Source organism: Carcharhinus amblyrhynchos, chromosome 13 (assembly GCF_965287045.1).
Source record: "Carcharhinus amblyrhynchos chromosome 13, sCarAmb.v2.hapA, whole genome shotgun sequence".
NCBI classification, from domain to species: Eukaryota; Metazoa; Chordata; class Chondrichthyes; order Carcharhiniformes; family Carcharhinidae; genus Carcharhinus; species Carcharhinus amblyrhynchos.
In genome coordinates this window covers 37,964,415-37,981,709 of record NC_137336.1, presented here as the reverse complement: position 1 = coordinate 37,981,709, position 17,295 = coordinate 37,964,415, and the positions used below count along the sequence as shown (strand labels likewise).

General features: G+C 37.6%; 1 protein-coding gene across 1 annotated transcript in view; it reads right to left on the bottom strand.

Annotated features, from left to right (window-relative positions):
* Positions 1–2,620: 2,620 nt before the first annotated feature.
* The window catches only part of ube2d2 (ubiquitin-conjugating enzyme E2D 2 (UBC4/5 homolog, yeast)), a 39,378-nt gene continuing 24,703 nt past the window's right edge, over positions 2,621–17,295 (bottom strand). The window contains exons 2-7 of the mRNA XM_080201553.1: positions 14,457–14,520; positions 14,319–14,350; positions 14,148–14,225; positions 13,957–14,062; positions 4,773–4,866; positions 2,621–4,005 (exon numbers count right to left, since the gene is read on the bottom strand). Of these exons, the coding sequence (XP_080057679.1) occupies positions 3,960–4,005; positions 4,773–4,866; positions 13,957–14,062; positions 14,148–14,225; positions 14,319–14,350; positions 14,457–14,520 (420 nt within the window). The 3' untranslated portion in view covers positions 2,621–3,959. The remainder of the gene's footprint in view (positions 4,006–4,772; positions 4,867–13,956; positions 14,063–14,147; positions 14,226–14,318; positions 14,351–14,456; positions 14,521–17,295) is intronic.

The following is a 17,295-nucleotide window of genomic DNA, read 5'->3' as shown; positions in this document are numbered from 1 at the left end:
TTTGGGTTGATAATATTATGCCGAGCATAATCCATGTCCATACAGTCACCAGACAGCAGATAATTAAGAGTGCATTGAACAAAGATTTCAGCTATGTGGATAGTTCATATTTAGTAATAGAGCCAGAAAGTGCAAAACAAAGGAGATGACAACTTTCTATCTCTGCACCTCTGCCAAACTATCCAACTTCTTCAGGCCCCTTTCGCTAGCATGTAATTTTTTTCAAAAATTTACACAAGCTGTTACACAAGAATGACCTGAATGCCCAAATGTTATAGCTGTAGATGCCCTGAACGAATCTATTGTGACTGGAGTGTAATTTGCAGTGGTGTAAAAGGTGTAGCATTTTAATCAAGTGTAAAGGTTAACTATAACACAGCGAAGTCACAACTTTGTTTTGAATAAATGCTAGATGATTTGTTACTCTTCCAGGAAACTGAAATCAAAAGCAAATTTTAATATTGATAGGTTTAAAGATCAATTCTCTAAATCAGTAGCCATTTTAAATACATAAATGACAACTTTAAACTTTGCCAGCCTTTAAACTCAGTCTATTTCAGCCAAAAGGATATTTGTTCAAACAATGACTTCCCAACTGACATGAAGTTGCACAGCTACCTGTGGAAATTTAAATCACAACTGTATGGGTTGGTGAATTGCAAAATCCAGCAGTTTAACTATGCTAAAGTGCCCTGACGATGACCAATCACTGTTTGGTTATCTGCTCTCTCTATTTAGACAGGACAGGAAAATGAAAGTTCATTGACCATGTTCCTTTAATGGTTTGGATTTGATAGCAACACTCTTAAAATGTGAGTATGTGTAAAAGTAACTTACAGCCTTACCCACAAGTTACATTTAAAATAAACTTGTATATTTTTGTACACATACACAAAAGGGGTTAGAGATAAACTAATCAGCATTTGTCTATAAAAATCATATGATTTCAGCCTGGTTATATGGCAATACCTTCTGAACAGCTGGATATCATACCATATCATTGTAAAATGTTCCATTTCAAAGCATTATCCAGTTTTATTCTTAAAAGGGTTTTAAATACTTGCAAAATAAACTTCTTCGTCAAGTCAACTAGAAACAAATGTTGGGGTGCAGTGGGTTGGGGAGCAGCATTTAAAAATAAGTCATGGAAATCATAAGCAACTTGGCCAGAAAAGAATTAGGCCACCATATTTTAAGTCTGCAATCTTGAGTAAGTGCACAAGGCCATGGTTTAGGACAGACTTCTAACTGATGCAAAATCTTTCAGTGCTATAAATCAACGGTTCTGTTCAGTAGCTGCAGATGTACTTTCCACAATGGAACTCTTTTGGCTAAAAAAAATGGCAGGCCTCTTAAAAACTGCTTTAGATTTGCTGCCAACTGGTCCAGATGAGATGCATCCAATGTAGCAAAAAGAACTAAAGGGTGAAGATATCAGAGGCTTTGGCCACAATCTTCCTTGGAAGAAGCAAACAATGACAGGACTAGAAGATTGAAAATTTACACTTGTTCAAATAAGGCCAAATCCAGCAACTACCAAACAGCCTGCTATAGGAAAACTGACAAGTTTGAGGAACAAAAATTCTACCAGCAAAAATGTTAATGACAGTCAGAAAAGTTAAAGGCAAATTGAGGCTGTCTAGCTTGAGTTTTAATGAAGTTTGTTGATGTGTACGGCATGTGACAAAGTAAGAGATTTTTTAGCAAAAGTGAAATCTGTGGAATTAAAAGGGCTGTGACAATACAGCTACAAAGTTAGCCAAGAGACAAAGCAGATGTCTGTGATGTGTGTTCTTGGTGATAACCCCCAGGTTGCTATGAGCATGTATTCCTTTGCTTCTTTTAATTACCTTGACTTGGATGGATAGGGTACCACAAGTTTGCAGATGACAAAGAACTTGTAAACAACAAGTAACAGACTTGAGGGCATAAAGAAAAAAATGTGAATGATCATTTTGATGGGCAATATAAATTGAGTTTTAAGAGGTGCAAGAATGGAGAAAACTAAACTATAAACATACAAATCTTTGATGGTGGCTGGACTGGTTATGGTAGTCATGAAAGTGTTGGATACTAGGCTTGATCAGGAGGTTAAATATGCAAATACAAAGAGGTTACACTGAACTATGAAAAAAAAATTAATTAGGACCCACCTGCAGTAGTGTAGCCAATTCTGGGCACAACACTAAGAATGTTAAAAGGCTTGGAGAATGCAGGGAATTTACTGGGTGGTTCCACGGATGTAGGAAGATTAGTAACTGTGGGGTTGTTCTCCTTAGAGTAAGAAAAATTAGTGTTTAAAATTTAGGGCAATTGCCTGAAGTAGTGAGCAATTTAATAGAGGTATTCACATTATTAAAAAGGGTTCTGATAGAATAAAAAAGTAGATGAATTGGTAATTAAAGGAAACAGATTTAAAATGTATGGCTACAGACCCAAAGACAATGAGTTTTTTGAAAACATGCAGCAACTTATCTAGAATGGACTGCTTGAGGAGTATAGTAAATTCAACCATGGGTCAAAGGGAATGGGATAAAGACTTCTAGGGAAAAATTTGCATGGGCCCGCCCCCAAAAAAGTACTCTTCCCTCCAAGAATAAAAGGATAGAAAAAGTTCATGGAATTCAAATGAAACTTTATCTTGCGGACAGCACCTTCAATGCACCGCAGCTATAGCATATCTAAATGCATCATAGGTGAACATGCAGGGTACATATGGCAAGAGTCAATTTCCAAATCCAGATCAAAGTTTTACATACATCAGAATATTTCATGAATTCATTGTGTAGCTGCAGTGTTTGTGCAATTATGCACAGTTCTTGCATTATGAAGATCTGAAATGCAAGTTCACGAGGTCCTATACAATTTTCTGGGGGAAAATGATGAAGTATAGTAGGCCAAGTGTCCACTCAAAAAACATGGTTAAGATACAAACGTTTAGCAGTCGAATTACAAATCTCCACCATGTAATTCCCACTCTTGAGATAGGAAGATTCTAACAAGTTAGTCACTGCAAACAGCATGTTACCATAAAACACAATTGTGGATTAAGAATTTAGCTGCCACATGCTCATTGCTTGAACTCAAGTTCTACGACTCAAAATTTTTGAAGACGGCAGCGTTCAATTTGTCTTTTGTCCTGTTCAGAAAAATACTTAATGACTTTAGTAATCAGTTTATTACACAGATTAATCATTTTGAACATACAAGCTCCAGGAGAGCCTTTGGGTCATTAAATATACACAAGTTCTGTCATGAATTTTTACCCTTACATCCAGATGAGGCTTCTAAGATTAGTTAACGAAAACAAAGAAAAATTAGAGCTATTAGCTACTCATTCACTGTAAGCCAAATATAAACCCAAAAAAAGGTATAGGAAATTGAATGACTGGCTAACTAATAGCTCCAATCCATTAACTGTTGAGGGAGACGATTCAAATGGCTATTCAATTTCATAGGACACAAGTATGCTTTCAACTTTCCATTCCAACGTTTAACTAGAATGTAGATTTGCATTCTTCAGCGTAAAAATTGCAAAACATGAAACAAATTAAAGTTCTTCATTCTATTATTCATAACCATTATGAGTTTAAAAGAATTCCAACATACATCTTATAAAAGGAAAAGTTCCCATCCCCGGAAGCACTTAAACCCTGAATTTTTAACGATCTTGTCACAATGACTAGGAATGCTTTTAGTCTCACAAAAATGTTATGATTGAAGAACTGGACATTAACACTTGCTTTGTAAGTAGTCAGAATTTCAAACAATTGAGAAAGGGGCATTTCTATCAGCTGTTCCAAATATGTACACAAAACAACGCAGCACTGCTGGATCAGGTGAACATGTGCACAGGGGAAGAGGCATGGGCTCAAATAAAGCAGTCAAATGGAAACCAAAGAAATTTGTTTTGCAAGTTCCCCCAGCTGTATAAGAGGTTCGTCAACATTTTAATGTAATCACATTGCATACTTCTGAGTCCATTCCCGAGCTATTCTGTTGTACCTAGAAAAAGAATAAAGGCAATAAATACACAAAAATAGCTTCAGCAATTATTTAAGCTTTTAATCCTAAAATAATAGTACAGAAGGAAGCCATTTGCCCATCATGCCAGAACTTTGAAAGAGATTCTAGTTAAAGTGTCCAAATAACCTCCACTTCTTTGGCCTTGCATTGCCCTACAGAGTTTAATTCTTCAACTCTACTCTATTATTTAATTGATCAACAGGGGCTTAGCTTGATTTATAACTGTGTACATTACCAAACATATGACTAAATTTAGTTGGGCATACCATATTGCAGTTTGGTGCTCCAATCAGAAACGTTCAAGTCTGAATTTAATACAATAAAGCAGTGAGATGAAACAGAAAAGGTTTTCAGGACTCAATTACACATGAATGGGTAGTTTTGGGGGACAATTCAGAAAGTAAAGTACATTTTAAAGCAGGACATAAATATTGAACAATTTACATCATAGGTTAATCTGTCCATTCATTTGAAAATATATTTTTGAAACAAAGAGGCATGAACTACCACTACGCATTTAGCCAATAGTCGAAACATAATAGGACAACATAAAACCAAATGACTAAATTAAGCAGAATCTATAGAAACCTGAGCAACTTAATCCAATTGTGCGCTTGTGGTCAGCCCAGAGATTCCCATGATGCATCTTGCTTAGAACACTTAAGCAGCATTCTCTGATCTGGGCCTCCAATTATTTTGCTTAGCTGGTGCCTTGGAGTTTAACCACCTGAAACATAAATACTTACTTTTCTCTATCTGTTTTGTAGATACGTGCAATCTCAGGCACTAGAGGATCATCTGGATTTGGATCACATAACAGTGAACAGATGGACAAAAGAACTGAAAGAGAAGTTTAAAATTAAAGTTGTCATGTGTAATTCAATTTACAACATAAATTTAAAACCTTTTGAAGCCACATTTTAGCTCATCTGGCAAAGCAAATGACTGGAACAGAAACTCTATAATACCTCAGTCTAAAGCATATGGCACCAGGATAGAATTAATTCTCATTTGTAAATTGTTTCCCATCACTGGAAACGGTAGCAACTGGATAGGTCTTGTGGCATTATAAATTTATAGCCAACACTTCTACAACCATTGGCAAAATATCAATCTTTTACAAAGAAACCTGGAAGTAAAGAAACTAAACTGAATGCCACTCCTGAAGATTAATTCCATAACTCAAATTGTGGAAACAACATGTTCAAGTTCCCACAGGGTTTTATGTTACTATAAAATTCAGTAAACCCAATCAAACAGAACAACTGTGGTACAAAGGGACATTTGCTTTATTAGTTTTGTGCTACCTCAGTTGAAGCCTTTTTGTTTCTGCCTTAATTAAGCATTGTGGTCAAACACTGAAAACACTAACTAGGCTATTTTGTCACCAATTTGGAAATATTGGCATTTACAAGCTTAAAAATCAGCATACAAGATAAATCCATAGCTCCACCTGTCTAGAATGGTATCTCTTCCTCAACCAAAGTTGTGCAATTTGCTAACATTAAGACTATGCTTTCTTTAAATTTGTTCAGCCAATTCTGCCTCAATAATTCACTTGCTTCAATGCTCAAGACTGCCATGTACAAAATCAAGATTTGAGCCTTACATTGATAAAATTGTTTCCCAAAGTCTTGACAAATAATTGTATTTACTACTTTCTCCACTAACCTTTCTGCACTTTGTTTACTTTCAAGTTTAGCAATAAAATCCAATGCCAACATATGCAAATATCAGAATTTATTGGTTCTATTATAATTTTAAGTTAAAAATATTCAACTGGAGGGTTAATTGAATTAAGGGGGATCTGGGTAAATTGGAATCAAAGACAGCCTGAAATATAACAGAGCATTAATAGCCTTTAAACTAGTTATTCTTTTGGGGAAATCAATCCAGATATATTCTCACAAAGCAGAAGCAGAAGGATAACTAATGTCTTGCTTTCCAGCATGATAAGAGTTGAAAGCTCAATAATACAAAGGAGAGTCAGGCTGATACGAAAAGTACAGAGGGCACGTGAGGAAGGAAGTACAAAAGGGCGAATGTGAATAGATTACATTCCTTTTATGTTTACTCTCAAAAGGCCTTTGATAGGCATATTAACAATGAATGGACTTTTAGAGGGTGTAGTCAGGAATCAAATGCAGTTGGATTCATTAAAGGAGAAGGCAATCAAAGTACTTTATGCTGGTGCATGCCAAGGAAAAAGGACAAAGTTCTGGCAAATGAGCAGTTGCCCAACAGCAATTAAGGGGCTGGCAGTACCAAAGTAGGCAAGTCACATGGTACAGATGAGACTGCAGAGCGAAGGGCAAAAATTGAAGAAACATTGCCCAGTTTTCCAATATTTTTCAAATATATGGACAATGCCACAAAAGTGGAGAATTACAAACATTGCATCATTGTTCAAAAAAGTGAAAGGTAGATTTGGCAATTACAGGCTAGGCAGTTTGTCAGTGGTAGGCAAATTCAAAAATCTGGAGAAAATCTAAAGCCACTTAGGCAAAATTGGACTAGTAAAGATCATCCAACACAAAATGGCGCTTGATTAACCTAGTTCAGTTTTGTGATCCATAGTTTTGGATAAAGACAGCATAGTACACGTGTATAGACTTCGAAAAGTTGAAACCAATAAACCAGTAGCAGCATGGGTGCAAAGTGAGTCAAATGTGTTATGAATCACTTTCATGCAACATTCCATGCTTAGATTACTGCTGTTTTTAATAGATATACATTACATAAAGTCCTTGGCGTGGTGGGTTGATGAGGTCCTTGCATAAGTGGGGGGGGAGCTTTGGTTGGAGTAGACTTCTGAGTAGCTTGCCTGTTGCAATTATGCTCCTGTTCTAGAGGTAAGTAATGCTGCCCAGGACTGGGAGTTCAGGGAGGTTAGCTGATGGAAGAGTACCAGTGAGGGTGTGTATCGAGCAGAGTTGCACACAAGTTTGGCAGATGCAGACTCGTACTATACAGATTCACAGTACTCTGCAGTTGAATACATGACAGCAAGAAAAAGGTCCTTCAGGTTGCGCTTGGATTCCCGTGAGGTACAGTAAACTGTCAAGATGGTATGAACTTCATGAGGGCAGATAAGCTCATACCATTGCCAAAATTCAATCCAGAAGTCAAAGATAATTCAACAACCGAGACTGGGGAAATCTTTGAAGGCAGAAGAACAGGTTAATAAGGCATTCTGAGCTTTATTAACAGGAGGTAGTGTACAAAATTCAAGATGTGATGCTTAACCTATATCAGAGTCAGAGGTTTACAGCATGGAAACAGGCCCTTTGGCCCAACTTGTCCATACTGCCTTTTTTTTTTAAAAGCCCCTTAAGGTAATCCCAATTGCCTGCATTTGACCCATATCTCTCCATACTCATCTTATTCATGTAACCATCTAAATGCTTTTTAAAAGACAAAATTGTACCCATTTCTGCTGCCAGAGGTGGTAGTTTGTTCCAGACACTCACCACTGTCAAAAAATTGCCCCTCGGGATCCTTTTGTATCTCTCCCCTCTCACCTTAAATCTATGTCCTCCAGTTTTAGACTCCCCTACCTTTGGGAAAACATAATGACTATCTACCTTGTCTATGCTCATTATTTTATACACTTCTAAGATTACCCCTCAGCCTTCTATGCGCTGAAAAGGTCCCAATCTATCCGGCCTCTCCTTATCTCAAACCATCAAATCCCAGTAGCATCCTAATAAATCTTTTCTGCACTCTTTCTAATTTAATAATATCCTTTCTATAATAGGATGACCAGAATTGCACACAGTATTCCAAGTGTGGCCGTACCAATGTCTTGTACAACTTCAACAAGACGTTCCACTTCCTGTATTCAATGGTCTGAATAATGAAACCAAGCATGCTGAATGCCTTCTCCACCACTCTGTCCACCTGTGACTCAAGGAGCTATGAACATGTACCCTTAGATCTCTATTCTGTAATTCTCCCCAGTGCCCTATCATTAACTGAGCAAGTCCTGCCCTAGTTCAAACTACTAAAATATATCACCTCGCATTTATCCAAATTAAACTCCATCTGCCATTTGTCAGCCCACTGGCCCAACTGATCAAGATCCTGTTACAATTGGAAATAAATTTTCTTCACTATCCACTATGCCACCAATATTGGTGATATCTGCAAACTTACTATTCTCATCCAAATCATTAATATAAACGACAAACAACAGCAGATCCAGCACTGATCCCTGAGGCACACAGCTGGTCATATGCCTCAAATTTGAGGAACAACCCTCTCCCACCATCTTTAGGCATGAATGAACACTTTGGGAAGAATGAGAAGGTTCTGGAGAGAATACAAAGGAGATATACTATTGTTCCAATCATGATGGACAATTTGAAGATAGGGTTAAGACCAAGAGGAAATTTGTTAGAGGCATTTAAAACCATAATTGGCTTACATAGAATATAGTTAAAAGGTTTCCAACAGCTAAAGGGTTGATAACTTGACAGCAAAGATCAAGGTGACAGGCAATAGAAGTGGTGTTTTTTTTAAAAACTCAATACGATTTGGAAGGCACTGCTCAAGAAAGATAGTGATTATCATTTCAGAGGTCTTCACAAGGGAATTACTTGTGAAGTACTTTATTTTATTCCTCATATCTGTCCTAGGTTCTTAAACATGTCTGCCTGTTCCTTTCCAAAATGATGCTACTGCTCCACTTTATCTTACCACCTAGCATTTCAACAGCCTCCACTTCGAACAGATCTTGCATTACCTCGAGCACGCTGCCACCACAAAATAAGATTATGGGACTAAAATGTGAAGGAGTTATTCTTTCCATGACACACAGAACTACTCTTTTATCCCTTATACTGTGCCCCTTACTAACCAAGTTTGGAGATGAAACACCCACCTGATATTCCCACGCTCCAGGGCCACCAAACACTGATCAAACAAAATAGGATTTACTTCAGCTTTTCCATCCTTGTATACTCTGATCACGATGTGGTCTCCACATTAGGGAGACCAAATGTAATTGCCATTTTAGGTCTCCATATCATTTCTGACTTTGCCATTCTTGATCTCTTACACTGCTTCACTGAATCACAAGGAACAGCATCTTCATTATCAATGTGGCATTTTATAACCTTTCAGGGTTAACATTAAGTTCAAAAACTTCAGTTCATAACCATTTGTCTGATTTTTCTTCTGTCCTGCAGCCACTACATCCAACAACAGTAATAGTTCTGCTGGTATCACTGTTCTTCTAGACTCACCTTTTGTTTCTTGTTCCACTAAAGGTTATTAGTATCACAAATAAGCTTACATTAACACTGCAATGAAGTTAGTGAAAATTCCCTAATCGCCACACTCTGGCCTCTGTTCAAGTACACCGAGGGAGAATATACCTAATCAGCACATTTTTCTGACTATGGGAGAAACCCATGCAGATACAGGGAAAATGTGCAAACTCCACACAGTGACCCAATCCAGGAATCGAACCTGGCCCCCTGGTGCTTTGAGACAGCAGTACTCACCACCATGCCACCCATCCTTGCACTATCATCTGGTCACTTCAAGATTCTCACTGCTCACAATACCATCACCTAATTTCTCCGCACACAGCACCTGCTCTTTCCATTTTATTTTTAAACTCAGTTTTTACAAATATGACAGAAAGAGCTGGCAATGCAAGCTCTGCTTTCTCCGTCCCAAGGTGAGACTTTTAGAAAGAAAAACCAGAAAATTCCACCCCTTGCTGTTGCATCTACAGGTATTACCAAGCTGGATATTTTCAGCATTTTCTGTTTTTATTTCAAGGTTAACTTGCTTAGCCTTCAAATGATCAATCTGGTTAAAATAGAGATTACAGAAATAAATGGTTTGTATACAATACCTATCAGATCAAAGCTGTTACTGTGCCTGGGGTTAGATCCTATAATTGCTGACGTTTTTCTTCAAAGTCTACACATGATTAGTATTTTTGGCTTCTAAAGAAAGGTATTATTGAATTTTTGTTTTTAGTTAATTACAAATGGAGTCAGAAGACATGGGTCAAGAGAGCCAAGCTACATGTTCTTCGGTGCATTGGAGTCCACCGACAGTGCAAGACTCAATAAAACGAAACCTCACATTTGCAGTCAATAACATTCCAGTTTGTCCTGGAATCTCCAGGAATTTAAAGTTAATATTCTAAATACTGCAGCGAACCTGGGAACAAGTTCATAGTGGCATTAAAAGAGTAATTTTCTTACTTCAGTAAAAAAAGAGTTTTTAAAAAAATGCCTGGTCTTTGCCTTTGGAGGTGAGTGGCACACCTGGATTTGGCAACCATGTTGTTCGGAGGGTCTAGATCAATTCCTAGGATTTAGAAAAGGTGTTTTTTTTTGTATGGACCATGTGCAGGTAGAGTTTTAAAACTAAAAATTGTATAGTAACAAGGTTGCAAGCCTAATAAGCATTCTGCAATCCACAACTCATGTCATGCTTCTAAAAGGCGGCATGGGCTTGATCGGCTGAAGGGCCTGTTTCCCGTGCTGCGTTGTTCTTTGTTCTTTACTAATTTGGTATATCCATTCAGCTAAGTAGACAAATGCTGTTCTCCCAGATAACATGAATGCAAAGACATTAAGCATACAGTTACAATGTAGTTTACATGGAGTAAAAAATCATTTGAAAGAATGATTCTGGATGCCACACCACAAAATACAAGTAAAGCAGATTGTGTCCTCCAATGACAATACAGAAATCAAGTGCACTCAATAATTTGAACCATAAATCTCAGAAAAAGCAGATTTCTCCAAAATCCTAACTTTCTCACAGAATTCCAAACCACCCAACTATATAATGCAGTTAGCACAGCATTTGCCTTTCAATTGCATGCAAGTGATTAAACGTCTATGCACCTTTTACATTGGAAGCTGTAAAATATGTAGAATTTAATTAGTACAACTTACTATAATCAAAAAAAGGCCCCCATTCTGTTTCAAAAGATATACAGAAATAACAAGGAGTTGCAGAATTGTAAACAAAAGATGTAATTTGTTAAACACATTTTTCAATTCAAATACTATGGCAGTCAAAAGCATAAATCATTCCCTTCTCAATATGAAACAATTTGTCTATAGCAAGAGCAAGTGCCAAAAGTAGTAGAATTTAGAACCTTCAAAAAAAAACATGCTTGCACCGCTTAAAATATATATCACATAGATGGCCATTTTGTCTCTGCCAACCTTCAAGAGCAATTCAGTCAGTTCAAGTTCCTAGTTTTTCCCTGTCCCTGCATTTTTTTTTGCCAATTCCCTTTTCAAGGTTACCATCACCCTATCAGGTTATGCATGCCAAATCATAACCACTTGCTGCATTAAAAAGTATTTCTTAATGTTGCTTCTAATTCTTTTGCCAATCACCTTAAACTTTTCCAAGTAAAAGGAAAATCAAAAGTAAATATACAGACAGACATCACTGATGTCATTGTCAACAGATGGAAGGGAAGCTCTGTGGGCAAGACTCCTTTTCTATGACATCAGCATACTCAATTCTACTTGATATCACAAAAGGAAAAACATGGCTTCAAAACTCAATGAACTAAGTAAACAGAGAGAATATTTGGCATAATATCAATCAGCAACACAGAAAACTAGAAATATGATTGCTAATGCTCCATTTTTGAAAAAGTGACCAAAGAGGTGGATGGGGGTAAGGCAGTTGACGTGGTATATATGGATTTTAGTAAGGCGTTTGATAAGGTTCACCATGGTAGGCTTCTGCAGAAAATGCAGATGTATGGGATTGAGGGTAATCTAGGAAATTGGATCAGGAATTGGCTAGCAGATAGGAGACGGAGGGTGGTGGTTGATGGTAAATATTCATCATGGAGTTCGGTTACGAGTGGTGTGCCTCAGGGATCTGTTTTGGGGCCACTGCTGTTTGTAATTTTTATTAATGATCTGGATGAGGGTATAGTTGGGTGGATTAGTAAATTTGCTGATGACACCAAAGTTGGAGGTGTGGTAGATTGTGAGGAAGGGTGTCATAGTTTGCAGGAAGACTTGGACAGGTTGCAGAGCTGGGCCGAGAGGTGGCGGATGGAGTTTAATGCGGAGAAGTGTGAGGTAATTCACTTTGGTAGGAATAACAGATGTGTTGAGTATAGGGCTAACGGGAGGACTTTGAATAGTGTGGATGAACAGAGGGATCTAGGTGTATGTGTACATAGATCCCTGAAAGTTGGGAATCAAGTAGATAGGGTTGTTAAGAAGGCATACGGTGTCTTGGCGTTTATTGGTAGGGGGATTGAATTTAGGAGTCGCAGCGTCATGTTGCAACTGTACACAACTCTGGTGTGGCCGCACTTGGAGTACTGTGTGCAGTTCTGGTCCCTACATTACAGGAAGGATGTGGAGGCTTTGGAGAGGGTGCAGAGGAGGTTTACCAGGATGTTGCCTGGTATGGAGGGGAGGTCCTATGAGGAGAGACTGAGGGATTTGGGGTTGTTTTCGCTGGAAAGGCGGTGGCTAAGAGGGGATCTTATTGAAACATATAAGATGATTAGAGGTTTAGATAGGGTGGACAGTGATAGCCTTTTTCCTCGGATGGAGAAAGCTAGCATGAGGGGGCGTGGCTTCAAATTAAGGGGGGGTAGTTATAGGACGGATGTCAGGGGTAGGTTCTTTACCCAGAGGGTGGTGAGGGATTGGAATGCCCTGCCTGCTGCGGTTGTAAATGCGCCTAGTTTGGGGGCGTTTAAGAGATCCGTGGATAGGTTTATGGACGAAAAGGGATTGGTTTAGGTTAGTGGGTCATTGTTTTTTAACTGGTCGGCGCAACATCGTGGGCCGAAGGGCCTGTTCTGCGCTGTAATGTTCTATGTTCTATTAGTAAACTTAATCCAACATCCGCAAGACAACTTTCCGGTAGTCATGTTGCCCTAGAAATATTACTAGTACTCTTGAAGTCTTAAAACCACAGATTGCAAAGCACCATTTCCAACTTGAGAAATCATGCAGAATTCTAAATCATACAGAACTTAATTTAATGCATATACTATAATGGCATTCACTTGAGTACTAATCCAAACAACTCAGCACAATAAAGCCAACCAATTAGTAAATAAAGCAATTCAAATCAATGGGGTCGTGGTGCAAGATGATCAAAGTTTAATGGCCTTAAGCAGGATAACTGCAATATGCTGGCTAATTGAGCAGTTAAAAATTTGAACAAAAGCCTTTACGAAAACATGCCACGTTTAAAAGCAAGAGAGTTCTGGTTGACGGTATGGTCATGTGCACAAGTACTGTAATGACAAAATGTTCCTAGTACCAATTCAAACACAAGTTGACATCACATTAACAACTGACCACGGCCTTTGCCTTAACATGCAAAATTTAAATTGGCTCTCTCCCTGGAAATGCAATTTCTGAACAAGGGCACAATTCTTATTGGGTCAAGCACTGTCTATTGCTCAGCAATGATTAAAAATGCAACATAGGAATAAAATACTTACATGGGAATAAAATAATACTTTATTTTATACTCCAAGTTCAGTCACAACACAACTCGAGTAGTAATACTGAATTGGCTGAAATTCAAAACACTGCTTTTCGAATTCAGCCTCAGGATGGGCTGACAACTCCAAAATAAACAAAGATGAACTTCATATTGCAACATCAGTAGTGAGTATTTCTGAAGTTGCAATTTTGGGAAGCAATTCACAATTCAAGTCAAAGGAAAAGCAACAAACTCCTTCAATTAAAATTTTATTCTATGAAAGGCCGTAGCAGCTCATGGATTTGCTGCAAACAAACTGTGAATTTACCATGAAATGCATTCAGAATTTAAGAGCAGAACAGTTAATATGTTACAGTATTTATAATTTGGTGCAATACTAACAAGTTACTTGCAATTCAGGAGTTAAGTATTTGAAGGACATTAAGATTTTAGCTAAAAATATCTAAATACCTTTTGAAATAGTTAATGCTGGGGACCATTGCGACCGTAGAATATCAAGACAGATGCTGCCATTACTGTTAATATTTGGATGATAAATTCTTGTTGTAAATGCAACCTAGCAAGATACATATATAAAGTTACTTTCAACACCAAGTCAAAGTCACATTGTTAAAATACCTAAGTCAAACAAGTATACTTGCCTTAGGTGGTTTAAAGGGATAATCTGTGGGGAAGTGAATGGTCAAGAAAAATACACCACCCTGATAAGGACTGTCATTCTGTTGAGAAAAAGATTTTTAAAATGAATCCAATGATCGTTGCATAAATTCCCACCTTATTCCTTTTGGTTAACAATAGTAATATCAACTCACCGGTCCCATTATTGTGGCTTGCCAATGGAACACTGCAGAAAAAATTTTAAAAATCTTAAATCATATATTAGTGTTGCTGTAGAAAGAATCACGATTTCTTTAACAAGCTTTTTTGACCAACTTAGAAAGAGTACTTACTGTCATCACCAACTGGACCTGCTGAACACTGTGCTGGTGGATCGCGGGCCAAGTCATTCAACTCCTAAAGGAACAATTGAAGAAACTTCAATATAATGGAGCAAGAGGTCCACAAATACGCTAAAGATTTATTTTATCCTGCACAGGCCTACACTAAAGTCGCATTCAAGGTTACTGTACAAAAAACTCTCAACACTAACAAGTTAATTTGCTGAGAAAAACTTGCTCAGGCAATAGGATACCAGGATCAAAAGTACAATAATGGGATTACAAAATGTTATAATTTCTACTTGGTCTGTGAAATCTACCTAATGTACACGTTAGTTGGGAGGGAACAACATGCCAGGTAATGCAGTATTCTGTCAGTCCTGCAATTGAAGCATTAGTACAGAAGCTGGTGGGGGTTGAATGCACAACTTCAACTCTAGCAAGTGCTCAGCATCTAAGCTCACACCGAGCTACTACTGATTAGTTAGAGGTGCTAACTTTTGGAGGAGATGTTAAATGGAGGTTCCCATCTGTTTTTAGGTGCAAGAGATTCCATAGCACCATTTTGAATAAAAGCACAGGCATTCTCCCTGGTGTTTTGGTCAATATTTTGTGAAACAAGGAAGATGATCGCATTGTTTGTAGCACTTGGTGTGCATATTGGTTACCACATTTGTGTTATATCAGTGACAACACAGGATGTCTGACATCACATAAGATGCTACATAAATACAAGCCTTTTTCCTGAACAGGGTCATTGTGAAATTCAGATGCATGTGCACATACACCACAAGATTTGCATTATAGCATTAGACATGCCATGTTATCTCTGCACATGGAAATACTCAGTGCAAGCTTTCTCCCCATTCTTTCAAGGTGACAACTGAAACTGCACAGAGGTAGATTTTGTCTACGTAAAGACATACATGATGCAGTGCCATTTGAAGTTTGATTATCCATTTGGGGAGTAGATCATTTGAAAAAAATGCCATGATACAATAAATTTCACTGCTGCTTAAGGGCAGGAGTAGGGAACTAGAGCTGTCCGCAGGGGGGAAGCAGATCAGAATTTGAATATAACGTAGATTTAGAGATGTTTGTCAGGTTCCCTTTCAAGATCAGAGGAGAATATTTATGCTGAAATGTAATCCAGTGTTTACAGTAGGATGAACTATACAATGTGAAATTTATGGTTTGAAGAATTTTCATTTCAAAATTACAATAATATGATTTTGCCCCTGCTCCAAAATACTTTTCAAAATGGTTTGATTTGTCAAGTGCAAAAAAAACCAGCAAATTATTCAAAGTAATGAATTTTAAACACATGACAATAGGAAATAGAGAACAGTATTTTGGCTATTACATGCACTAATTTCATTAGTTACAAGCATATAAACCATTCCATAGTTGCAAGTGTATAAACCATTCTGATCTGTAATCAAAGACTATTAATTCATAAAGTCCTGTTTCAAAAGCAAAGGCTATAACAATAAAGGAACAACAACTGACGGATGAATACAGTTAATTATGTCACTTTCTAGGGAAATAGAAGAGATATGCTAATTTCCAATGTCCCATTTTTCCCACAGGATGGAGCTACAATTCAGTTATGAGCCGTTAACATTTAGGAGGGGGAAATTAGAATACCAATAGAATAATACACCACTAGATTTCATTTTTAAAAAACTATTGTATAAAAAACCAAAACAAGCACTATTACTGATATGGGTTATATTGGCATTTTTATGCACTCAATTTTTAAACTCATCTTAAGAAATTTCTTATGATCGGAAAATGATTTCTGTTGGGACTGCCCATATGTATGCCATAGTTTTCTGGGGAATTTTCCTCAGCTCCAGCTATTCTCAGGAAGAAAAACTTGATTTTACCTCAACTATGGAGGCCTCAATCCCTTGCCCAGGATACATTTGCAAACTAGGCAATCTTCCAGCTTCTATTCCTTACAAAAGTCAAACAGATTTAGCTTTACCTGACTTCTACACAGTCAATGAATTGTGTTTTGCTTAGTGCATGACTGCCATTTAGTTTGGTTAACTTCTGTGCTGCAACTGAAACATCTCCCTGCAGATAAATTGGGATCGTAGAGTCTTAAGCTTGACCACCTCCAGGACAAAGAACCTGCTGTGGCTATCCTCAGCCCAACAAACTCATTACCCCTCATTTGCAATTTTGCTAGCTAAGTAAGCCCACCTGCTGTTTTGTAATCTCTCTTCTGACCATTAAACAAACATGGGTAATCTTCTGAAGTAAGATTTCTTTTAGATTTCTGACAACCACCAAAGCTCAGCATTTTAATTACCTTAACTTCACAATCTTCAGAACAAAACATTTAAAATATTCACAGGAACCACAAAATATTCATAATGATAAATATTACATGTGGTTATTTACCTCTTAGCCAGTGGAGGGGGGAGAGCAACTTTTGGTATACATTTTGTATCTCCATGCATTACAGTGCACAACCATATTCCTATTTTGTAAGTTATAGTCCCTTGGGCTGCTCAGCCATTTGAGGTGGTTATGGCTGCTTTCGCAAAAAAATTTAATCTTCACTGCCCAAAATATACAAGCAACTGAGCCTTCAGGAAGGGCATTCCAAAGCTTCTTAGACTTCTACATTAGAAGGTATCAGCTCTAAACAATCAGCCACTTTTTCTATGTTCCCTAGAATCTGGAATTGCAAGCCAGGAAAAGTAACTCCAGCATATTACACCAAGCCTCCCAAATCTTTATACAATTAACAGAGCATCTCAGTCTAATACCAAGAGAACAGTCACACATCCTAGGAGTTAAGTGAATCTTAGTTGCATCGTCAACTAAGGCCAATTCT